The following is a 23,713-nucleotide window of genomic DNA, read 5'->3' as shown; positions in this document are numbered from 1 at the left end:
ATGAGATAAAAGAAACATCAGGCCATTAAATGCTGATTTAAGGTTATTGATGTTACAACAGATGATCTGCATTCTAGAAAAACATGTGAAAACTAAACGTTAATTTCTGATTGATAATAGATCAGACAGCTCATTTGTTAATCCAATCTACTTCTGCAGCAATTTACCTMTTYGAGAAAGTACTTAAAGTGATTTCAGCGCTCAGTTTAGACCTTAAATGAGCAGGGAACAAGTTGTTTTTGTCTGCAGATATGTGCAGGAGTTTAACGTTAAGTTTATCAGCAGCAAGGCGTCCGTTGAAGCCTCACCTCGGCCTCGGTGTGTCGCCTGATTAGACAAACAGAGGAGAAAACAGAGCTGCTGCGCTCTGATAAGAGGTGAAGCGCCGATATCATGGCCACCATCCACTCATGTGTGTCTGTTTCAGGAGGAGTAGAAGGAGGTCGGAGGTGTGAACAAGAGAGAACGCAGCCRGTGAGCCGTGAATGGGTTTCATGGTGAACATGAACACGCTCCTCTTGTTCTACAAAAACTCACGAAAAACTTGGCTTTTCTGCCGTTTGAAGTCACAGTCTTGTTCTACATGCATTTTGAAGCCCGTCAAACTTCGTCTTTCTGTGTGAGAAATCAATTAATCATCAGTCTCCGAGGTTTCCAGGGGGGCCATGTCCATAAAAATGTAGGTTACTTTAAGAGAAAGTCAGACTTTAGGAGTGAATAATGGATAGATAYGCTCACACTATGATGAGGAAGTTTGAGGGTTTACAGCCCAACAGCCCCCCTTGGGGGGAAGGAGGGGGGAAGAAAATCCAAAATGTCTGAATTATTTATCTTCCCAGGTGGAGGATGAATCCTTATGAAAAGAGAAAGCAGGAAGAGCGCAGTTATTAAATCCCTCCAATGAATACCTTCTTCCTGCGAGAAGCAGCGCTAGAAAAACTTTTTCCTGCTAATAATTCATGACTGCAGGTATTTTAACTTCCCGCCGCTTCAAAAAGCATCACTCCAACTTCTTCTTCATCAGAGCAGCAGCAGAGGCGCACTGCAAGCTTTAAAGCTCTTTGTCAGTTTGTGCCGTCAGACTTTAATCCATCAGGATCAGCTGCTGCCGACGGAGGGAACTCTGTGGACCAGCCGAGGTTCAGAGGCGGACCTACAAAAAGGTTCAGAAAATCAGCCAAAGAGGAAAAAAATGTGCTCAGAAAACACCCAAGTTAGAGCCAGAACTGAGTCACAAACACCACACAGAGCTGAAGTTCAGCCAGAAACTAGTCAAGGCAAACTAACACCATAAAACAGAGCCAYGAGTGAGTCAACATTCAGTCCGCTGAGCCAACTCCAAGACGAAACACATAAAGAAATCAGAGTTAAAACTGAGTCACTGCAAACCCAACCCCAGAACAACACTAAACATCTGGTGGTCTTCAAAGCTCTGTCAGCAAGGAGATCTGTTTTAAAATAATTCATAAAACCTGAGCTCATAAATAAATATGACAGTAAAACAGATCACCTGGGGACTCTAAAGTTACAACATGTCAAGTAGTGTAGCTAAAGGGATGTGGCAAATAAAACAACACAAAAATATTTTCTTTCCACTGAGGACAGATTTCCTCAGTAAACCAAACCAAGCTCTACAAGCTGTGTATTCACAGCAAAACTATTCTTCAGTGAATCATCTTCAACCTGAAATACAAAACTGAACTACAGGCTTACAGTGTGTGTGTGTGTGCGTGTGCGTGTGTGTGTCAGGTATTGCTTCACTTCACACTGACTGGTCTTCAGAGGTATTTTCATCTGTTCCAGGAACAATTTGCAGAAGTGAAACTGCTGATCAAGTTGCTCTAATGTTGACTCACAAGACCTCCATCCTTCACCACAACCTGCAGCCGGACACCAGCACCGGGCACAGCCGAGAGAAGAAGAAGGAAAACACCGCTGTCAGCACTTCCTCAGGTCACACAAGTCGGTGTGTCACAGCGTCAGTTGTTTTCTGACAGTAAACACCGATCTGGAGAAGCTCAGTATTACCGTTATCTGACACAAAGATGTTAACACCTGGTTACAGTGACCAAAATCTGATAATAGAAGCATGACAACAAATACCTGGAAATCATTATCAAAAGCATCAACAGTCAAAATGTTGTGTATCATGAAAGCTAACAAACATCTGGGAACCAAGAAACACACACCTGCAAGCAAATGATCAAACATTAAAAAACCAAGAAACATCTATGAACTGAGAACCATCAAACACCTGGGAAACGACAAACACCATCCATCGAAAATACATCAGAGTTGATCCGGGTCAGGCTGGTTCATTAACACCTTCATTAAGTGATTCATGTTCTGCTTCAGGTTTTCTGATCATTGTCATTGTTTAGGTGATTCTGGTCACTGTTAAAAGAGAAACAACATCAGCATGCAGAACTTGTAGCCAATAAGACGGCAGCGTTTCTGAGGTGAATAAGCACCCTGAGGACCCCGACTCAGAGTGTGTATCTGTATGTGTGTAATCGGGGGTGAAGGACAAACAGGAAGTGAGGTGTCATTGGAGTCAGTCGGTGCTCGCGGTTGCACCTTTGGACTGACAGATGTGCTTTTCAGTCATGTGACCTGAGAACAGTCCTGTTCTACACACTCGCTCTGATTACCACTGAGGTGACAGGAAGTGACAGGCGCTCAGGCCCCGGGGCCCAACTTTCCAGCCAAATGAACAAGTGGCTGCAGGAAGTAGAAATCCATGCACAACTGTCACTCAATGCCAGACTGTCAACCAATCAGATCCCAGCTCACAGGCTGGTTACCTGGGTGACACCTGAACACCTGTTCAGTCCATCCACCTGAGTCACATGACAGATTTGAATTCCTTGCTCACCWWMMSRYYYTAMMRWWYTAYYRAATYAWWGMWKMWAARMYRMYAAAWCACYMAATCAMTCAATCAATTGGTATAACAAATGTTCCTATTTATCAGAGAAGAGGCGGCGGAGGCGTTTGGGTAATCTGCTTCCAGGAGCCCAGCAGGCCTCACTCCTAAGTGCAGCTTATTTCGGTTGCACAGTTTTCTGAAGTGTTACTTTAAGGATCCACTTTTTGTTTACTGAAACAAATATCGATATCTGAGGATTAGAATTGGCTGATACTGATCCAATACAGAAAATTAGTGCTTATTTGACTTAAACCTTTTTTTAACACAGTCATAAATGTACTGAAATCCAAATGTATTTAATAACTTTGCAMCAGCACAACAAACTTAAATACACCAGTAGCTTCACAAGCTGAGTCAAACATGTAAAAACAACTAAACTTTATTTGTTCAGTCAGTGCAATAAAGAAACTGAAACTACTTTGGCCAAACATGTAAAAAATAAAAAAYCTTCTTTCAAAGGGTTCAGAAAGCATAAYTAGGAAAATAAAAGAATAAASCATGACGTCCCTCAGAGGACAAAGCACAGAACTAGACTGAACAGATCTGTGGATCGAGTACATTATCAGAGATACCCAATCTAGAACTGTTTTCAATATCAGGAACAATAAAGATATTATCAGATCAGTGCATCTCTATGAGYTCTGAACAAGATAAGAAAGCATGCCTCATATTTAAGCTAAATAAAAATAATTTGTGCTTCAACTCAACAACAGCAGCAGCAATGTCAGCAGAGATGTGACATGTCTGCAGCCCCCCTCCCGTTAGCTGTGCCTGCAGACGAGTGGACATGGGGGAGGGCACTTTAAATCCTCTCCAGCCATGCTCTCACCCCTCGCCAAAATAAAAGCCCTTTATTCTGTAGCCTCTCTGCTAATTAAAGCATTTAGGCAAAGTGGTCAGAGTTGATTCTGTCTCACTTTCCTTCTTCATGTCCCAAGTGTGTGAGACAGAGATTAGCTAAATTAGTGGGAGGAGGAGGAGAAGAAGAGAGTTTTGTTACAGTCGACAACATGAAGAGGCTCTCAGAGTTCTTTCAAACGCAAAATGAGCTGAAAACTCTGCAGTTCTTTCTCTGAACACAACCAGGACCCTGAATGAGGCACAATCAGTCTGAACCACATCAACTCTCACTGGAAGAAGCAGAAAATAAATACAATACATCTAAGAATCACTTATTTATTCTTTTGGTAAAATTACCCTGAAAGTGCTCTCTTTTTCAGAATCATCAGCAGTAAATATGTGGTTCTGGTCCTTTTCAGAAACCAACTCTCAAAATACTCCCCCAAACAGTCGGAATCACTAAATGTGCCTTGGACTGACTTGCAGATGTTTGAACATCCTGAAAACTCAGAATATTCCTGGAACAAACACATGCAGATGACTGGAGTTAGAAAACCCGATCAGACCACAGCCTGATGTTGGACCGGTACCAGACCAGATCTGAGGACAACAGCAAAGAAGCTGGAGGTTTTCCACAGCCTCTCCCTAAAGGAGGAGGGAATGGTTGGACACCACATGATGGCTGCTATAGGCTCAGTGAGCTGTCAGTTGTCAGGATGCTGGATGGATTCTCAAATCACTGGGTCTGAAATGTTTGCATGCAAGAATATTGGACAGGCTGAGAACAGCTGCTGGATTGTTGGGAACGATGCAGCAACATCTGTGGCCAAACATTTTCCTGAAAATGGCTAGTTTCTTGATGAAAATTACCAGAAAGATGCATCAGTGTAGCRTTAGATCTCCTTGGTTTGTTGAAGACAAATTCATTTAAGTTCATTTTAGCTTGTAGGATGCCAAAACATGAGCATTTATCTATGCATTCTTCTATTCCTGAAATCTTTTTGGTCAACACGCCCCCACAGCTTTGGGAAAATCTGCATCTTAATCAGGAATATTGGGTTATGAATGTTGYTCGCGATGGGATCAGAAGTTTCCATTTAATCATTAGAGTCATTWAAAAAACATGCTCTTAATGATTTATGTCAAGTTATTTTTCCAGGTTGGAACAGTAAAGATACTTATAAATTAGATGTAGTCACCCTTCTTCATTATTCCACCCACTTTGTGAACTAATACCTAAATAGACCCTGAGAACAATGCTTCCTCTACCATGTTTTGCAATTTATGACATGCATTGTGTAAAAATAACTTAATCTCAGTGTCATCTGACTGATAAACTTCTCTCCAGAAGGCATTTTGCGCTTCCAGATGCGTCTCTTCACAGTTGAGTTTTAATTTGACAGCCGGGGGTTGTTTTTCAGTCTGGATATTCTCAGTGAAATGAAGTCTGYTGCCAGAAACAAACCGACATAAAAAAGCTCAGTTGATTGATTGCAACAGAAAAAGCTGAGGTGCAATTCGTTAAAGGACAACATCGAGTATTAGTGAGGTTGTCTATGTTTAATCCTGAGGGAATAAGTGACAACATGCAGCATTTTATACATTCATTGAAAGTTTTGCAACCAATTTGAGTTATAAAAGTTATATGTTTTATTTCACCCTGGAAATAAAACAGTTCACATAAATCATTGAAACTCCCAGACTTATATTCACACCCACACTATGTGAATGGAAACTAGTAATCAAAACTGTGTACTGTACTGAAATTATTAATCAAATACTGTTTATAAAAATAGATTTAAAAAGTACAAAAATTGTCCCTAGGAGAAATTTAGTGAAAGTGGTGAGAAAACCCAGGTCTGTTTGGAGCRTCTTTAGCTCTAACTTTAGAGAAGAAACTTAATTTACATCCTAAGCAAATCACAGAATGTTGGACTTTCCCTGACTGAAATGGCATTTTGATACTTTTTCCTACTTTTACACAATCGTAGCTTAAGTTTCATGACATTTGAAAATGTTACCCTGGAATGTTGATGTCACACAGTCTAGATTTTGAAACAGAAACTGTGTTTGGATTCAAACTACACTCATGTCCACAGTTTCACATGATTTATACATCAACACTCAGTCAATTTTGTAGACTTTCCCAAAGAACGTTTCCTATTTCTAGAGGACTTACAGTGTTTTGTAAAATCAACCTGGAGTGTAAAATAACCCAAACTCTAATAAATGCCATTACATCTTAGCTTACAATCATTCTTTCAAAAGTAAAAAAGCTGAACAAACCTGTCGCATCTAAACCACTGTAGACAAATAAAAATAAATCATGAGGGTCCATCACTGAACGACATTCACATAATGACTGTTGGTTTGTTATCTGTGGTTTATTTCTGTCAATAAGAAGAAAGGGGTATTGCTTTGGACTCCCCCTCCACCCCTAGCCCCAGAAAAGGCGGGGATCACCATGACAACCAGTGACTCAACAGTTTCTGACGATCTGGGTCGCACATTACTCAGCAGGTTGATTTTTCTGTTATTAATCCGTCATGGCTGCCACTATAATCCTTGTGTAATCTCAGCAATCGTGTCATCTCAGTGTAACGGCGGCGTTGAGCAGAGAGCCACTTCCCGCTGCTCATTGGTTGTTGACCAAACCCACAATCCTGCACCACTTCACTGGACCCGGATTTAGATCATGCCCCCAAGTGTGGGGTGAGTCATCAGCAGTTATTTTCTGTTGTTGTGGAGGAAGTTTGAAACATTGCAAAGTTATAAATATTAAATTAGGTGATAATGTTGGTTAGAGACTCTTCATGCGAGGGTGTGAGATGTTTCCGATGTGAGGTCAAGTAAATTTACGGATATGTGACATGTTCTTCGGGTCTTTAAATGTTTTTGAGTGACATTTGCTTTATTAACATCTGAGAGCCACAAACCTGACCTTTAATTGTTGTTGATACATTCAGGTTCAAATCTGTTAGTATAATGGATTCATTTAACAATTTCTCCTTTTCGTCTTTTTTTAAATCATCAGAGTTTTTGGCTCCCAGTTTCTGGATCAGAGGAACAAACTGTGACCGTCCTGCTCGTTAGTTTGTGTCGCCTCACTGAGTCTGAAGCCGCTGATCATCACCAAGGTCATAACCTCGGAGTCCGGGGCACTGTCAGGGTGAAAAAACACAAACTCTGTTGTGCAAACCACAGACTCGACTCAATCTGAGTCTCATCCTCATCAGCACTGTCAGAAATCCAAGCAGTTTGAGAGAGAGGAAGGCACTGCTTCTCTTCCAGTCAGACAATCAGTAACAGACTTCAATATATTCAAAGGTCTGAAAATAACAGGCACTGTGTCAAAGAGAACTTTAGGTGGGGGAACTTCCTAAAACCTGAACAAACTGAGTCTCAGAGTTTCACCTAAAAACAGCCATCTGCTGTGAAAGACGCTCGTCCAGCATCCGAGGAGGCGAGTGGGAAGTGAGAGCAGAAAAGGAAATAAAAAAGAGTGCGAGGGCACCGCATGAAGGTGTGTGTATGTGTGTGTGTTCTCAGAACCAAAGGAGAAGCAACAATGTGGTGACACGGTCAACACAACTCGTGAAACAAAGTGTCAGCAGATTACGGCAAAGGGAACTCAAGGACGACGCAAAAAGAGGAAACTGGTGCAAGGACGGTTTTCTGCTGCTTACCTGCTGGTGTAGACATGCACACACACACAATGCGTGAAGAAAAAGACAGAGTGTTCCACGAAGCAGCAAATGTACTAACAGTCATTCAATAAATAGTTGTGTCTGCTTGGGTTGTATGGCGTCGAGGTGACAACGTACCACAAAAAACCAGCAGCTTGACCAACATTTCCCAAGTCCTTTGATATTGTTTAAAGTCACTAACATAGTTCTGATTGGATCAGACAAATCTCACTGAACCATCACTTTTTAAGTCTGATTAACATTTCCTGTCCAGTTTTGCGAGGGACAACAAAAAATGTCTTAGCTTTAACTTTGGACAGACTCTAAAAGTGCCTGAGCAGTGACATATCAGCACTACCGGCACTCCTAAAACCACTATCTGCTGTCTTGCACTGTGTTCTGTGAGGTAACTTTTGGTTAAACTTCAGGTCTTCAGGGTCAAGAACGTTGCAAATAAAACTGTTAGTTTGAGATAAGAGATAAAAACATTTAAAACTGATACTGAAACCTCAGGAGAGCAAGAGCAGGTCGGCTTTTCAGACCAGAGAAGGACTCGAGAGAACGAAGCTCCACCTGGGAATGAGGTCTCTTAAAAGCTTAACCAATCAAAATAACATTAGTGTTGGAGGTTGCTGACCAGATATTGACCATATCTATGTACATTTTGCAGAGAAACGAATCAGGAACATTCAGATATTAGACACTTAGACACAGATAAACCAATGAAAACCTTTATGACCTGCTTTGCACTGTTTAATCTTTGGTTCCTTCTGTCAACATTCTGATTTTATCCAAATAAATGAAAAATTAAATATGACTATCATAAACTGCCCTGTCTCTGTCCACAGGGACAATGTGAAGTTAAAACACCGGCAGTCCCTGTGGAGGCCGTGCCCTTTGTTAATGACCACAGTGGATTGACTTGGACGGGGGCTACAGTGCAGACACATCCAGGTCTTATTGAATTCTCTTCTGCTCTGCTGCACGCACACATAAGTCGGACGGTAATTATTGTCTGGTATCGCTTGGATCAATTTGCATTTAACCCAGATTTTGGGAGCAAAGAGGATTGCGGCGCGTCAAGAGAAACGGGGACAGGCGGCCGTCTTCTCCGCTGCAGCTTCTTGGGCTCAGTCATAAATCACCGTGCCTCACATTCAGCTTTCCAGACATCCGGACAAAGGAGGGACGACGTGAAGACGCCCCCTCCCCGACCCCCCAGGGCACACTGTGTCCACTGGGTCATCTAGTTCTGCCCCACGGGAGCAGGGGAACTTTTCCCAGGCTCATTAAGATGGGCACGAAACGGGGCCTGGTCTGGTGGGACCATTACTTTCAGGTGAACTGGTTTTCATGACAACTGGTCAAACTCCCAGTAACATGCAATATCTACACCTTAAGTTGAACACAATCAGTTATGAGCATAGCTCAGCACAAAGACTATCAACGTAATGTTCAGGTGATTTTACAAAAAGACTATAAACAGGGAAATGTCTTAGCATTTGCAGAAAGAGCATAAAGTTGGAAAAACAGTTAGCATAGCTTAGCATCATTCATTTAAAAAAATGTAAAACTGTTGGCACTGGTAAGCACAAACATCAAATGTCAAAGAAAAACTCTAATATTTATATCTCTTAAATATTACTATGAAGTAATGCTGTTAAAATTAGCAACAGTGAAGACCATCAGCAAAGCTTTGCAAGAACATTGTAAACATGTAGGATTAGTGTAGAGTCCTTAAACATAATATGAAAAAATTAGCATAGCTTAGGAACAGAACTATAAACAGGGAGGACTCTGTATAAACTTTCTAACAGAGAAAAGGTTGTTAATATAGTTTACACAAGGAGAGCACTGAAAACTGAATGCAATTTAGCACAAAGGCTGTAAATATAAAGATTGCCTGGGGAGCTGTTTTTTCCTCAAAATACACCTATTTTCTCAAATCTTCCAAAGAAATTAAAGTCCTTTTAGTGTGTTTTTAGACATTTATTAGACATCTCAATGTAGGCTTGTTTTAACCGACATGAACAAGCATAAGAAAAAGAACAGAGTGAGCTGGCCTCAAACGCAGGAACTGTCAGCTATAAACACGGCAACTTTACTGGATGAGCTTCATAATAATGATACATCAGTTCAAGACGGTTTTATTCCAGTCTTGGTTTTTGTTGCTGCTATATCGAATTGATCATTTGCGTTAAATACACAGAGGCACTGCTACCGTATGAAATTGTAGTAAATCCATCTAGAAATGATGATTCTTGCAAAACAATTTGCAGATTTATTTTTATGTAAACGTCCGAGAAGTCGTCTTTGATGATAATGAGGAGGGGGATGAGGAGGGGTCTTGTGTTCAGCCTGTTCAACTTGAATTTCAGAATAAAGGAGATCCTGTTTTCTCTCACCAGCACAGTACAAATATGTATTTCAAAATTTACCATGGTTCTTTCTTTATTTAACAGTTTTGCTTTGTCTAAACATAGATTAAAAATAGAAGTCTAAATAAGGACGACAGACTTAACATTGACTCATCTCAAACAAAGGCTACAAACAAGCAGGGATGACGTAGTGAACCACTGTAAACAACATGGTATTCAGCCTTTACAGAAATATTTTAAACAGAAGCATTTGGTGCATGTCTGCTGCACTAAAATAAGTTTTTCATTATGTGTGATTTAATTGTCTAAATGGGATAAAAGGGGTTTTTTTTAAGATATTGTGGCATTCAGCTGATATATGGATGCCATAGACCCACATAGACTCACATCTGACTCATGTGTGCAACATAATCCATGTGGGGAAAATAAAGCAAATGTTTTGAAGTGTGCAGAAGGATTTATGTGATCCATGTTAACAAATTAAGATATTATTTAACCTACAGTCTGACAGACTGGATTTGGCCTTTAACACAGTGAGGTATTGATCGACCCGGTTACGCCTGTTTTCCTGTCGGATCATCACTGTCGTACCTCCATTCATGTGTGAACACATCCAGACTTTAGCATGTGTGTCACATCGATCGCTCCCACCGACCCAAAACTGATCACAACACAGACACACACTCATAAAGTGCAGCATACAGTAAACACACACACCCAGTGGGCTGTGGGAGAAGAAAGAACACACACAGACACACACTCACATCAATGAGGCCTATTGACTCTGTTCCCTCTGAGCACGCACAAAGCCGGCCTTTCAAGTTCATCTGGACTGATGTAATAAAATTGACACATGCAGTCGGCTGAATTCTGGGGCGCCTGTTACCTAAACTCTCATTTCCAAAGCACTGTCACCTCCCCTCACTGCAAATGAATCAATTACAGAGCAGCATAATCCTGTTAGGGGCCAGATGAATGCATACCTCCCCGCTGGCAGGTGCTGGCAGGCTGAAGGGGCTTATTGGAGCAGGCGATATCAAAGCTGGGGTTTTATGTGCCACATTAGAACCACTGCAGAGCAGCGAGAGGAAGCCGCTGCGCCTGCGCTCGCCACCTCAGCCTACACAGCCAAACGCTCTGCCAAGCAAACAAACCAAATAACATCGGGCTGCAGATCTGGAGACGACTGACATGATTTATCTCGTATCAGCAGCTTCACTGGAAACATTCTGCTGCGTTTTAAGGCACGGGTCAACCCGGGGGACATCAGACTTCTGGAAACAAAATGTTCCAGCTAGGCTTTTACCACAACATAAAACCACACTGCAAAAACACAACAACCTTACAGTTTTGGTACTGCAACTTTCTTGGTACACTTTAAATTGGTTGCAAGTAACTTTTAGCAAGATACAAGAGCTTTTTAAAATATTTCTCTAATATTGATGAGCAAGTACTAGTTCCAAACGCAGATTTTCTGACTTATAACAAGACATTTTTCCTATGTTAAAAGTATGAAGTAGTACTTTTTCATCAATATTAAGGAATTGCTGACTTAAAACAAGCTACTTTACTTTGCTGAAAAATTATATACAAGTTAGTTTTGTCTAATTTCAAGTGTTCTAAGATTTTTTCCCTAGAAACTAGACTAAAAATACTGGTCGGTTTTGCTTTGCAGAACTCCTTGATCTCTTGTAGAAGTAAGGTTGAAAGCATAGTTTCATCAACACAAAGATTAACACCGATAAAAACACCATTTGTTTTTCCTCCAGTTGTTTCCATGACTAATAGAGAAATCAGTAAGAGTTTCATTAAACCAATAGAGTAGACACTCTGCAGTTCATGGTGAAACAACAATAATGGACAACAACTGTGCATGGAAATATGTGTTGCACAGATGATGGAGTGAAAACAGGCTTCTGTCAGCTGTTGCTCTCGCCACATGAAGGATTAGAAGGAAGGGCCGTCTGGAATATTATCCAGAGTAAAAAGCATTCAAACAAATCTGGGCTCAATGTGGTGCTTTTCATCTGAACTCACAACTCTAAGAGTTTCTATGACATGAACTGAACTGAACAAGGCGTATTCTTTGTTTTTTTCTTTAGCTTTGGTTCAGGTTTTAATAGGAACAGCGGGTCAAAGCGGTGGCCTGGTTGGAGCATGCTCACTCCAACACATTTATGGCGTGTCAGAAAGTGGATTCTGAGGCACTTCGTCTTAGAACAACCACGAGCGTCGGCACGAAGAGGGACCAGAGGGGCGACCGAAGCCCCCTCCCTTCCCGCCCTCCTCCCACTGCCGTCGGGTCAGGCCATTGTTCACCAGGGGAGGGGGTCTTCAGCAGATAAATGGCTGCATGTTAACCATGTTTGACAGGGCGCACAAAAGAGGACACCTCGGGTCCCATGACGAAACCGGCAGCCCCACATCACCGTCCCAGAGAAGTTTGACCCCCCGGCCCCCAAACCCAGGAGCTACAGGAAGTTTCTACTGCTTCACTTTACGACTGAAACATCTGACATCAGAGAACGTTTGAGTTCCTGTGGATGATAGTTTGATGAAAAACCAATCAGGATGGTGAAGAGGGACCTCTACTATGATCTCTCATTGGAGGGAACCTGTTTTCTTAGACTGACGGCAGGTTGGTTAGTTTGTTCATTTTACAACTCGTAGAGTTTGAGGTAAATTTTTTGGGACGTTTTTATACCAGATGGTCCGGTAGACTCAATTCGACTGGTTGAAACATTTGTTACATTTTCATCTGGTGCCCTTCTCTTTCACACTGTGCTGTCAAATGAACCAAAGCCTTTAAAAACTCAGTTACCCACTCAGAAACTTAGAAAATAAATGAGTGATTTCTGAGTTGTGTACAACTTCCTTGTTTATAAAAAGTAAATAAAATGCAGTAGTATCCGAGTTTAGTGGTTGTAGGTTTGCAATCTTTGGCAAAACACTGCAAAGCATTTTTCCTGCTAACACTAGACTTGCACTTTTGTTTTGTTGCATTTACCCAGAAGGCCCTGCGCGTCAGTGCACTACCTGCTTTTGGGTTATTCTCCTGTCCGTTCGGCATTCACATATGCATTAAAATTGTACCAGAGTTAACTTCAAACAAACTAAAACTACATTTTTAGCTGGACCAGAATTTGCTTTTTTGACCTCCATCAGAGTTTGACTGGACTTTCTTGACAAATAAACAAGAGTTTGGTTAAAGAGCACCAAACAGGGCTGGTGTGAATACACACTAAGTCTCAAATGGGTCAGTTGTCCATCATGGATATCCAGGTAGTTTTGCCAACCTGTGGTGGAGAGCTGGTGTTATTTTTGTCATTCCTGATGGGTCACTGGGTCAGTTTTCCTGTCTGAAGTGTGTTTAGTTAGTTATTCTGTCTGTGACTGAGTAATCAGTCAGTTTTTCAGCTTTTGATGATGGAGTTTGTGATTTTTCTCATCTCTGATGGGAGGTTGGTCAGATTTGCAGTATCTGATGAAACAGTCGAGCTGTTTTGCAGTTTGGAGAACTGAGTCTGTTTTCAGTGGATTTTTCAGTCTTTGGGGATTTTTTTAATTGAATGTTGAAGCATTTGGTCAGCTACTCCATCTGTAACACAGTACCTTGTTAGTTTTCCAGGCTGTGATGAGTTTCTCTGTCTGTCTCTGATGGAGCACTGGGTGAGTTTTTCACCCTCTGATGAATCATTTGCCCAAACTCTCAGTCTACGACAGAGGATGGAAACAGACTCTCGGTCTTTGACAAGCGTTTGGCCAGTTCTCCATCATTTGGTCAGTTTTTAGTCTGTGACAGAGTGACACATGAGTGTGTTCAGCTGAAATGAAGCAGTGGGACAAAAGCAGAAAGCGTCTGTCAGGCTGCAGGCCGACGGAGGGGGGGTATTTTTTAGCCAGGGAGGGGGATTATTGTCCTTTGCTAACCTTTTCAGCTCTGCTGCCTCTTTGAAGGTTGACGGGACTTACAAAGCACCTGCCCCGTCTCCGAGTGTCCCCCGCCTCCCCCGGCTGCCCCCCCTGACCTGACCGGCATTCCTGGCCAACAGGGGGCCCTTCCCATGACTACCTTTACACCCCCGCCCAAAACAATCTCACAAAGTCTGGTAATCCCACAGCAAACACGGCTGTGAGGCTCAGAGGCGATGCACGAGACTTCTCACAGCTGAAAGGTGCTCATCACCGTGGGAACCAAGAGTGAAGGAAACGCTGCTGAGGTGCACAGGCATCAAAATCTGATACATTTCAATGATTATCATTTTTAAAATCAATTGTTCAACGTAACTCAACAAAGTGTGGGTGTGATATGTTTCTTTGGAATCATTTAAACTAGTTTTAGTAAAAGTTGACCTAATGGCTCATCTGCAGTTCTTCCTATCAGTAAATTCCTCCTAAACTTGAGTTGATCAGGAACCTGTGAGCTTCCTCACATTAAGCTTCCCTACTCTCATCGTCTCTGGACTCTCGTTTGTTCGTGGTCATCACAGCGGAGACGTTTCCTTCAGACCGGACAGTGCAAGCAGCTCTGACAGGAGTGTCAGCTCTGATACCTTCATACTGTGAGGTCAGTCCAGCAGGACTCTCCCTGAGGCGGCCGGGTCGCACCGAGAGGCGCTCCTCTGCCTCATTACTTTAATTGGCAGATCTGTGACCAGCAAGTGATGAGAGAAACTGATCTGATCTGGCCTGAGGAGGTTACACTGCGAGTCCAAGTGGACAGAGGTAACGTGAACAAAGTCCTCCATGAGATGCAAACTCATGGAGAAACAAAAGAAAAGTTTTAAATAATCAAAGCAAATGTTCGAGAGCATAAAAACACTTGTACAGACAAAATCTCAAATGAAAACAGTCAAACATCAACTGCCCAACGGTGAGACATGTCTTCAACACTCAGATGTCTTTAATTTCACTGGTTATCAGAGTTAAAGAGTTCAGAAAAAGAACATTCCTGAACTTTATCAGACCAATAAAACCCACAACTTTCAATATCCAGATCTTGACCAGTACCAGAACAAACCCAAACCAGCGCCTGAATGAGCCAGCTGTCACCAGTTACTGGATCTGATGCACCAAACACCAGATCAATATCTGACCAATTAGCAAGACTACACTAGAACCAATATAATAAAAACCCAAAAAAACTCAAACAAGACCAGCATTAGAGCAATTAAAAACCTTGATGAACCGCATCAAAACAAGAAAAATAAGAATCCAAACCCAGACAAGTGTCCAGTCAATATCACATCCCAGTAGCTACCCAATAACTATCCCAGAACCAGGCCAGTACCAGGCCAATAAGAACCTATAGCCAGTCCAAGTAGAGCTAACACCTTCCTCATACATCAGACCTATATGAGGAACCCATAACCCCAGTCCAACAGTATCCCAGTACCAGAACAATAATAACCCCTTCAGCTCATTATCTGCCTATCTGGTCAATCAGCCCAGTTATTGTTGGTTTCCATCAATCATCCTGACGATAACCTGCAAAGGACTCGGAGGTGGACCCAGGACCATCCCAGCAGAGGTGGGCGGAGCCTGGGGGTGCTGGTGTGGGGAGGGGGAGGTTATTCAGGCGTACAGTGTTGGTCTGGACACACAGATGTCATGACACCTTAATCCAGCCATCCGTTATTGATTGTTCCATGTGTGTGACCTTGCCGCAGGAGCTCGGCCATTCAAATGCACCTCTACGGTTAGGGCGGGGCCTACGGACTGAACAGGTTGTTTTCTCTGGAGACGGGTCCTAAATAAGTTAGGACACACTCAGGTGATGTGAACTGGGAGTCAAAAGGGAACCAGAATCCAGAAGAAAGTGACGACATTAATGAGCTGATGGAAATTAAACAGCTCAGTTTAATTTGACAAACAATTTCTCTCGAGGTTAATCTACGAAGCTTTCTGTTTTAATCTGACCCCACCACCTGCTCCTAAATGTGTGTGTGTGTGTGTGTGTGTGTGTGTGTGTGTGTGTGTGTATGTGTGTGTGTGTGTGTGTTGTTCTCTGACAGTTTCTGACTGTTTAAGTGTGTCTTATCTCATCATGCTGATGTGCCTCTGCTGTGACCTGAGAGTGTGTGATGGTGTGCTTTATTGTCTGGTACAGGATGCGTGTGCTACAGTGTGTGTGTGTGTGTGTGTGTGTGTGTGTGTGTGTGTGTGTGTGTGGGTGTGTGTGTGTGTGTGTTATCTTTCTGCCCTGATGCACCTCCGCTCTGACCTTGATGAAGCCTGTTTAGGCTAACGGCAACAAAATGTCACCAGTCGGCTCCGGGCGCGCTGATGAACAAAATATGCATGGTTCAGTGAAAGTGAGCGCGTGTCAGTCACCTTGAAAATATGACAAACAACAGAGTTTTACTGCAACAACATAAAATACCGAGGTACGATGGGAGGTGGAGGAACATTGGTGACTCAGAGATGAGCTGCTTTCACAAGAAGAAAAGAGAAGAAGAGATGCTTTACGAGGAATAAAGGTGGCGGCAGTGGGTGGGGGGGTCCTGATATGGTTTAATGCACGGAAAGACGCAGGACAGATGTGAAAGTCAGTGAGTGACGGAGAGTGTGGGTGTTTAACAAGTCAATAACTCTCAGACAAATTAGTTTTTGTTGGATCAAGTCCAAACTGTTTTGTTAAAATAAAAACTAAATCAGAACAGTCCGGAGACGATCTCAGGATTCCTTCTTAGAGAAAGGAAAAGTTGTCTGCATTTTTTCTCATTTCTGTCCAATTCACACACCAGAACTGGAAACAAAACTAAAACCCGTCTGCTCAGAGATGGCTTCGTTCACAATGCAGAACTTGATGCTCAAATCAAATTTATTCTGAAATCATATATATGTATATATATAGAGAGATATTTTTGCATGGTCAATATTATTATTATTACTAATATTATTTAAGCTTATTTCACTAGAAAATCCCACTGAGATTAAAAAGTGTCTTTTGCAAGAGAATTCTGTCCACGACCGGCATGCAGAGATTACAGAATATTCACAGCCAAACAGAAAAAAAAAGTTAACACTGTAATTAGTTAAAGATTCCTCAGTTAAAACATTTGCAAACAGATGATTTCTTCTCAAAATCATGAAAGACTGTCTTAAAAACATTCAGTGACAGCAGCCCCCTTCGGTCCATGTATTTCTGCCACTGACTCCAATAGGATGGAGCACAAAACTGAAAAGATTTATTTCCAAATTCAATTCGGAGTTTTGCCACCAAAAGTAAAAGTAAGTTCTCACAACGAAGAAAATATCCTCTGGTGAATTTCAGTTGTGTAAGCCAACAAATATGAAAGAAGAAGTCTTATAAAATATATGTGAAAAATACTAGTTATAAGTGAAAGAATCTGTCAGGGTAGCTAGTACTGTTTCATATATATTGAGAAATTACTGACTTAAACAAGTGCCGATATATAGCTTCCTAAAACGCTACTTGTAAGTTATTTTCCTCTTATATTTAGTGTACTAAGATATTTGAACTAGAAATGAGGCCATAAATACTTGGTAGGATTTTGTGTTTTTGTATTGTACTAACACCGCTCACCGGTCCACAACTGTGACAAATGGAAAGTGACGTTAAAGTCGCATCAAAACTTGTTTGGTTGTTCCCACTGGAATCACATTCAAAAAGATCGGATACTAGTCGGATTCAGGATCACATACAGAAGTGGCTAAAATCTGACTTAAAAAGTCAAATATGTGGCACATCAGAGTGTTCACACTTATTCTGAAAAGCCTGACCTGGTAACTTGATCCCACAAAAATCTGATCTATGCCACACAACCCAACTCTGTTATCAGGAAAAATCTGAACCTGTGTCAACCACTTCTTGTTGTTTCAGATCATATCAACAGGAAACAAACTGTTTCATCACATCTAACTGGTGTCCTCAAGCAGAGGTCAGAGGTCAGGGACTGGTAGGATGCTGATCCACAGCCAGGATCACCTGACACACGATGATGCCACAGCCATCCTGACCTCTGACCCTCACAAACATCATCATCCCACCGTATCACACTTTCATCCAGATCAGGAGATAAAGGTTCATCATGTGGGTGACCCTCCGTCATGTGACTGTGATGTCACCATGCCTTTATTTTGGCGGTGGGTGTGTGGGGGGGTGTGGGGGTCTGCATTAAGCAGGCTTCCTGTTGTTAACAAAGGGCCCTTCTTCTGAAAGCGGGGCCCCGGTTCCTCCTCTGCTGTCCAACCAGAGGTGTTTGCTGAAGTAAATCTGCCTAAGTCGAGCAGGAGGGGGCCGAGGGGAGTCTGACAGGAGGTACCGGGGGGATGAAGGTGAATAAAGATAATCTGCTTTTCTTCACAATAAAAGCTTTCATGGGGGGCGGGGCAGAAAAATTAAGAATTCATATCACATGCTGCATTTTAGACTTGATTCCTGACCTGTAAAGAAACAGAACAGCCACGGGCCCCCAGGGGCCTCTTACACAGTGAAGCTCCGGATTTGGAAACATTACATATAAAAAATACTAAAAACAAGCAGCAGCAAATGAACTGAAATCCAAACGAAAGTGAGGAGTAAGGAGAAGTAGCGAAGCTGCAGACGGAAGGTGGTTTTTAGGAAATTTTCTCATTTAAAAACAAACTTTCAGGAAGTTTTTAGTTTCTGATCGAAGCGTCTGCCGCCCGGGAGGAGGAGCTCCGCGAAGGCCGCCGCCACCGCGCCTCCTCCTGCCTCGCTTCTTCACCTCCTCCTCTTCGCGCTCAGTTCCTTTTCTGCAGCTCCTTTCATCTGGGATGGCGGCGAGCTGAGCGTCCCCGGCGGCGCTTGCAGCCTCTGAATGGTGATTAAGGAGGAGCGGAGGAGCTGCTTTCTTTGTTCTGCCCTCAGGGAGGGGGTATTTACCGAGGGAGGGGGGCAGATATGAAAGACATTCGGGTCAGAGAGCAGCAGCTCCGAACTGCTTTTAAACCGCTTCATCAGAAAACCATAAAAAGGCCCCCGTCATGTTACTTTAACATGATTCTGCTCACCAGAACCCAAAATKCAGACAGTTATAGATCCTGGAGTGAAATTAACCAAGTTCAAAGTTAAGTGACAGAATCAATTTGGACCAAACATCAAGCTGAAAATCCCATCCTGACACGACACAGCTTCTTCTGCCAGTCACAGGGTTCGTGCAGGATTCACCAGCTCAAATTTAAGACTTTTTAAAGACCTATTGAAGACCATTATGAGTGAAATTTAAGACCTATATCACAACAGATATGAACAAAAGAAATACAGGGGACCAAAACAGAAATTTCTGGGATCTTTTTGTGGCTTTTGGAAGCAGCTATGTGTTTCTCACATGGCATTCGGCTCTCTAGCTAGCTAGCAAATATTAGCAGTTACCGGTGGCTTTAACCACCGTGAGTCACAGAACACATCTAATGAAGATATCTGCACACAACACAAGCTTTTGCCTGATAGAAAAGTTCATCAAGATAAAGCCAACATGATTAGATAGTCCTTCTACAAAATTTGAGAAATGTAATTAGCATATTTATGGCCAACTTACATTTTCTTTAACAAATTTAAGACATTTCACAGCCTTATTTTAGATAAACGAGTTTAAGACATTTTAAAGATGCATAAACGGCCAGAATCAGATTGAAGGGACAAGACAGAAACACAGCTGAGAGGTGGGAACAATACCAAACTTAGGTCAACAAGCACAAGAGTTTCTACCAGCATGGAGTGTGAGGCAGTTAGTGTGTCAACGTGAACAGGCCTTCTGTCAGCGAGAGTCAGCTTCCATGAAACTCCTGTCAATGTGCACAGAGCCGCTGTCAGCTTGAAAAGAGCTCCTGGTAGCTCCTGTCACATGATAATCAGTCAGTTTCCTTCCATCATCAGTCTGATTTAATGAAGTGAAATTAGAGGGAAGTTGGGGTCGACTGACACATACTGTCAAACAGACTGCTGTCAATCAGAGGCACCTCCATCTCCCTCTTAATTGTTGGAAACGAAAATAAGACACAAACAATTACATGAACAAATGTGGCCATGGCATAGTCTGTAAGTATTTTTGGTCAAGTTTCTCATGCAATTATCTTGAAATATGACAAAACTAACTTACAAGTATCTTCTCAGTAAGTTACTTGTTTTAAGTAAATAATTCCTTAATATTGATGAAAAAGTACTAGTTCGGTTGGTAGGTAATTTCACTTATAACATGGGAAAAATGTTTTGTCAGAAGTAATATTATCTGCCAGTGGAACTAGTATTTTTTTGTTATYAAAATGAATTACTGACTTAAAACAAGCTCCCTTATCTTTCTAAAACGTCACTTGTAAAATAGTTTTGTCTTATTTCAAATGTACTAACGTATTTAAACCAGAAACTAGACTAAACATATTTGGTAAGATATTGTGTTGTTTCAGTATAGAGCAGGAGTGTCCAAAGTGAGGGCCTGGGGGCCATTTGCGGCCGTCACAACAACTTTGGGTGGACTAAGTTTTGATATTTCACTGATGCCAGGCCGTTCAAGACACAATCATCTTAAAATTAAAAATTTATGGTGCAGCATGAACTATTCATCCAGATTTTTGCTTTCAGTTTAATTTATTTTATATGAACTAATGCACAAAAATGCAGACTTGGGCACAACACATGAATAAACTTAGCAACAGAAWGCAGAAGTGAGGCATATTCTGTTATTATTGCTGATAAAACTAAAACAAAGTTAGAAAAAGAYGATCAACCTGAAAAATGTAGAATGTGGTTTGCTGTGTTTTTAAYTGTACAATAATTACGCATCACTTGTCRACCGCAATCCAAGTGCTCTGCTAATTTTTATTAAGATTTTGTGTTGTGTTTATTGTTTTCTTAGCAAATAAAAATGTAAAAAATACATTTGTTTTTGTTGTTATTAAAAAGAAGAAGACAAATAAATTCAACTTGACRTTTTTTGGCCCCCACGCTAAAGTGTCTGGACACCACTGATGTAGAACGTCAGGAGAACAGAACCGTCGGGATGAAAATGAAGACAAAAACCCAACAGGTTTGATCCGAGCTGATAGCTGACAGAGAGACACTGAGCTGTGGCAGAGACAGGATCCTCATTTCATCCTGAATGGTTCAGTTCACTCCCTGCAGCTTCACTGACAGCTGTGGTTCTGGTTCTGATGGAAAGCCTCCAGTCCACTCTGAGGGAACCATCAAACTGCATCACACACAGACACCGAGAACACACACACAGAACCATCCGGACTGTAAGCAGTTCCACCCATGACGACCTCCAGCAAGAAGAACCCGATCAACCTGATCAAAACGATCCGCTTCTTAAGAATCTTCAATCCAAACCGAGTCAACGAGTGAAAGTTTGTTTYATTCTGATGCAAGAAGTCAAATCAAAATGTAAAAAGAAATGTTTTTCTTTTTACATTTCAGATTTTCCATATATTGTTCTGTTTTTCCGTCCTGCTTCATGTGAACAAATTATATAAACACAGAAATATATTCTAATATAAATCTATATATCAAATGTGGCAATGTATTTATTATATCTATAAAAAAGAAAATTTGATTTAAGACTACATTTATTCTGGACATGACAGTTATGGATAACAAGCACAAAATTATTTTGCAGCCTGAACAACATGTGACACACACACACATTCAGACACACACACACACACACACACCCGCACACACACACACACACACACACACACACATTCAGACAGCCAGCATCCGAGCTCCAGCAGAAAACAACAGACTTTAACAAACATCTGCAGCCACACAGCTGGATGAGACCTCCAGAGGTGGAGAAGGCCACAGATCCTCTGACCCCCCCATCCCCCAAAAGTTAGATCTGCAGCTGACTGAGACGCCCAAAGACACCCAGAGGGAGGGGGGACCCGCAGGAGCCCAAACGCACAAAGTCGCATAAAAACAAGAACCAAAAACTGTAAAAAAAAAAAACTGAGTGAAAATAATAAAAATTAAAACTCTCAGTTTAATTTAAAYGGGTAAAATTTAAATAAATCAAATGAGAAGAAGTCAGAAGCAACAGAGTATATGTTTTCCTTTAACCAAACGGATTACCCCTTGAATATGTCTGACTATGAAAATAAAAATAAAAATCCAAACCTCTGATGATGTGCAGTTTTTGTGGTTTTCTTTCATAAGGGCTGATCTACACCTCACGCCTTGACTGATGTAACTAAGAGTTTTATTTTATATTTTCCATTTCAAATAATTTTTTACATTGAAAAAAAAAATTATCTGCACCTGTCCAGTTTGTATAGCGTCAGTTCCAGTTCATTGTGTTAAACAGAACCGATTCTGTATCTAGTTTCATTCACCATTACAAATTATATCTASAAATATATATATACTTTTTAACTCTAAGGAAAAACGGGAACTCCCTCTAAGAAACAAACAAACTGAATCACAGAGTGACGAGCGGTTCCCCGGACACGCGGTGACCCGCATGCGGAGCTCCGGGTAACGGTCCCCTCCCCGCAGCGTCCCGYTCCAAACTTTCTGCAGTCTGTAACACTTGTAGCGGAGTTGCGGTGTATGTGTGTGTGCGGTCTTACCGCTCTTTCTGCGGGGGTTGAGCTGCTTGCGCCTCTTCCATCGGGGACTCTGGGCCATCATCTCCGGCTGTCCCGGTCCTCCTGCTGCCTGAACAACGGCACAGACACACACAGAGTCAGTCCCAGACCGGGTCCGAGTCCCAGAACTCCTGATCCACTCCCAGAACTCCCGATCCACTCCCACGGAGGCGCCCCGCACTCTCTGCGGACTTTGTCAACACTTTGTTGGCTGGAGAGCGCGCACCGAGCCGCGTCCCCGTCAGCCTGATCTCTGATGAGGAGCGTCTCTGCTGGTCTGACAGGAGGAGGGGACACACACACACACACACACACACACACACTCCCGTACAAACACACACAAACACTCACACACTCCCTATTCCACCTCCTGACCGAACTACACCCAACAACTAACTTGTTGATCTGTCAGGCCTCTCCAATCACTCATCAATAAAAGTATCGATGACATCTTTGAATATTTTCTGCTTATATAACAGCAACATTCAGGCCTGCTGACATGGAATCAGCTGCGCTTTAAATAGGAATATTTCTGCTGCTTGACTTTCATCCATCCATCCTTCGTTCCACCCATCCATCCATTAATCCATCCATCTATTCATCCATCCATACATCCATACATCCATCCCCTGCGGGAATTAAGGCAGATCTAAGCCCAGCAAACAGAGCGGCACCTCGGTCACACAGCCTGTCACATACCGGTCCACTCGTCCATTCATCCATTCTTTAATCCATCCCTTCTTCCATTCATCCCTCCGTCCCACCTGGAGACTCTCCTCTCACCTGTCCACAGGTAGAGCCGTGCAGGTAAGTGCTGCGCTCTGATTGGCTGCGCGGAGTAAACTGTGAGCAGCGGAACAGAGAGGATGAAGAGCAGCGGAGGGTTCGTCTTACCGCTGTTTCCTGCTGCGGAATCAAAAAGTCCAGCCGGGTCTCGGTGAGTCCGGATGGGTCCGGGCAGGTCTCTCAGTCCGGGTCTGGACCGCGAGTCCGGACTGCAGGTTGGTCCGCTCCGTGTGCCGCCTCCCGCCGCCTGTCACCGCGTCTTTCTGCCTCATAAACAGCCGCGAGAACTCGTGGCCGCACGCGCCACCTATCTTCACGCGGAGGGATAATTGATCAGCTTGTCTGTTCACGCGCTCCGGTCTCTGCTCCATACCTGAAGGCTGCACCTGATTGGCTCACAGGATGTTACCTGAACAGGTGAAGCGTCTCACCTAGTCAGGTGGAGCATGCGCAGAGGCCTCTGAGATAATGAGTCACATGTAAACAGAATCGATGGGAATGTCAGAAAACATCAAAGGAAAAWA

At 42.4% G+C, this 23,713-nt stretch overlaps 1 protein-coding gene and 1 long non-coding RNA gene across 2 annotated transcripts in view; one reads left to right on the top strand and one right to left on the bottom strand.

Annotated features, from left to right (window-relative positions):
• Window positions 1-23,452, bottom strand: part of LOC103460027 (zinc finger E-box-binding homeobox 2-like) — a 44,792-nt gene extending 21,340 nt beyond the window's left edge. The window contains exons 1-2 of the mRNA XM_017303190.1: window positions 23,298-23,452; window positions 22,386-22,473 (exon numbers count right to left, since the gene is read on the bottom strand). Of these exons, the coding sequence (XP_017158679.1) occupies window positions 22,386-22,446 (61 nt within the window). The 5' untranslated portion in view covers window positions 22,447-22,473; window positions 23,298-23,452. The remainder of the gene's footprint in view (window positions 1-22,385; window positions 22,474-23,297) is intronic.
• LOC103460022 (uncharacterized) lies at window positions 6,229-7,564 on the top strand. Its single transcript, XR_532845.2, has 2 exons — window positions 6,229-6,478; window positions 6,801-7,564. It is a non-coding gene; the product is annotated as an uncharacterized LOC103460022 (long non-coding RNA).
• Window positions 23,453-23,713: the final 261 nt, after the last annotated feature.

The sequence above is a fragment of the Poecilia reticulata genome, linkage group LG2 (genome assembly GCF_000633615.1).
Source record: "Poecilia reticulata strain Guanapo linkage group LG2, Guppy_female_1.0+MT, whole genome shotgun sequence".
Lineage (NCBI taxonomy): Eukaryota > Metazoa > Chordata > Actinopteri > Cyprinodontiformes > Poeciliidae > Poecilia > Poecilia reticulata.
The sequence above is the reverse complement of the archived record's forward strand: the minus strand, read 5'-3'. Positions and strand labels throughout refer to the sequence as shown.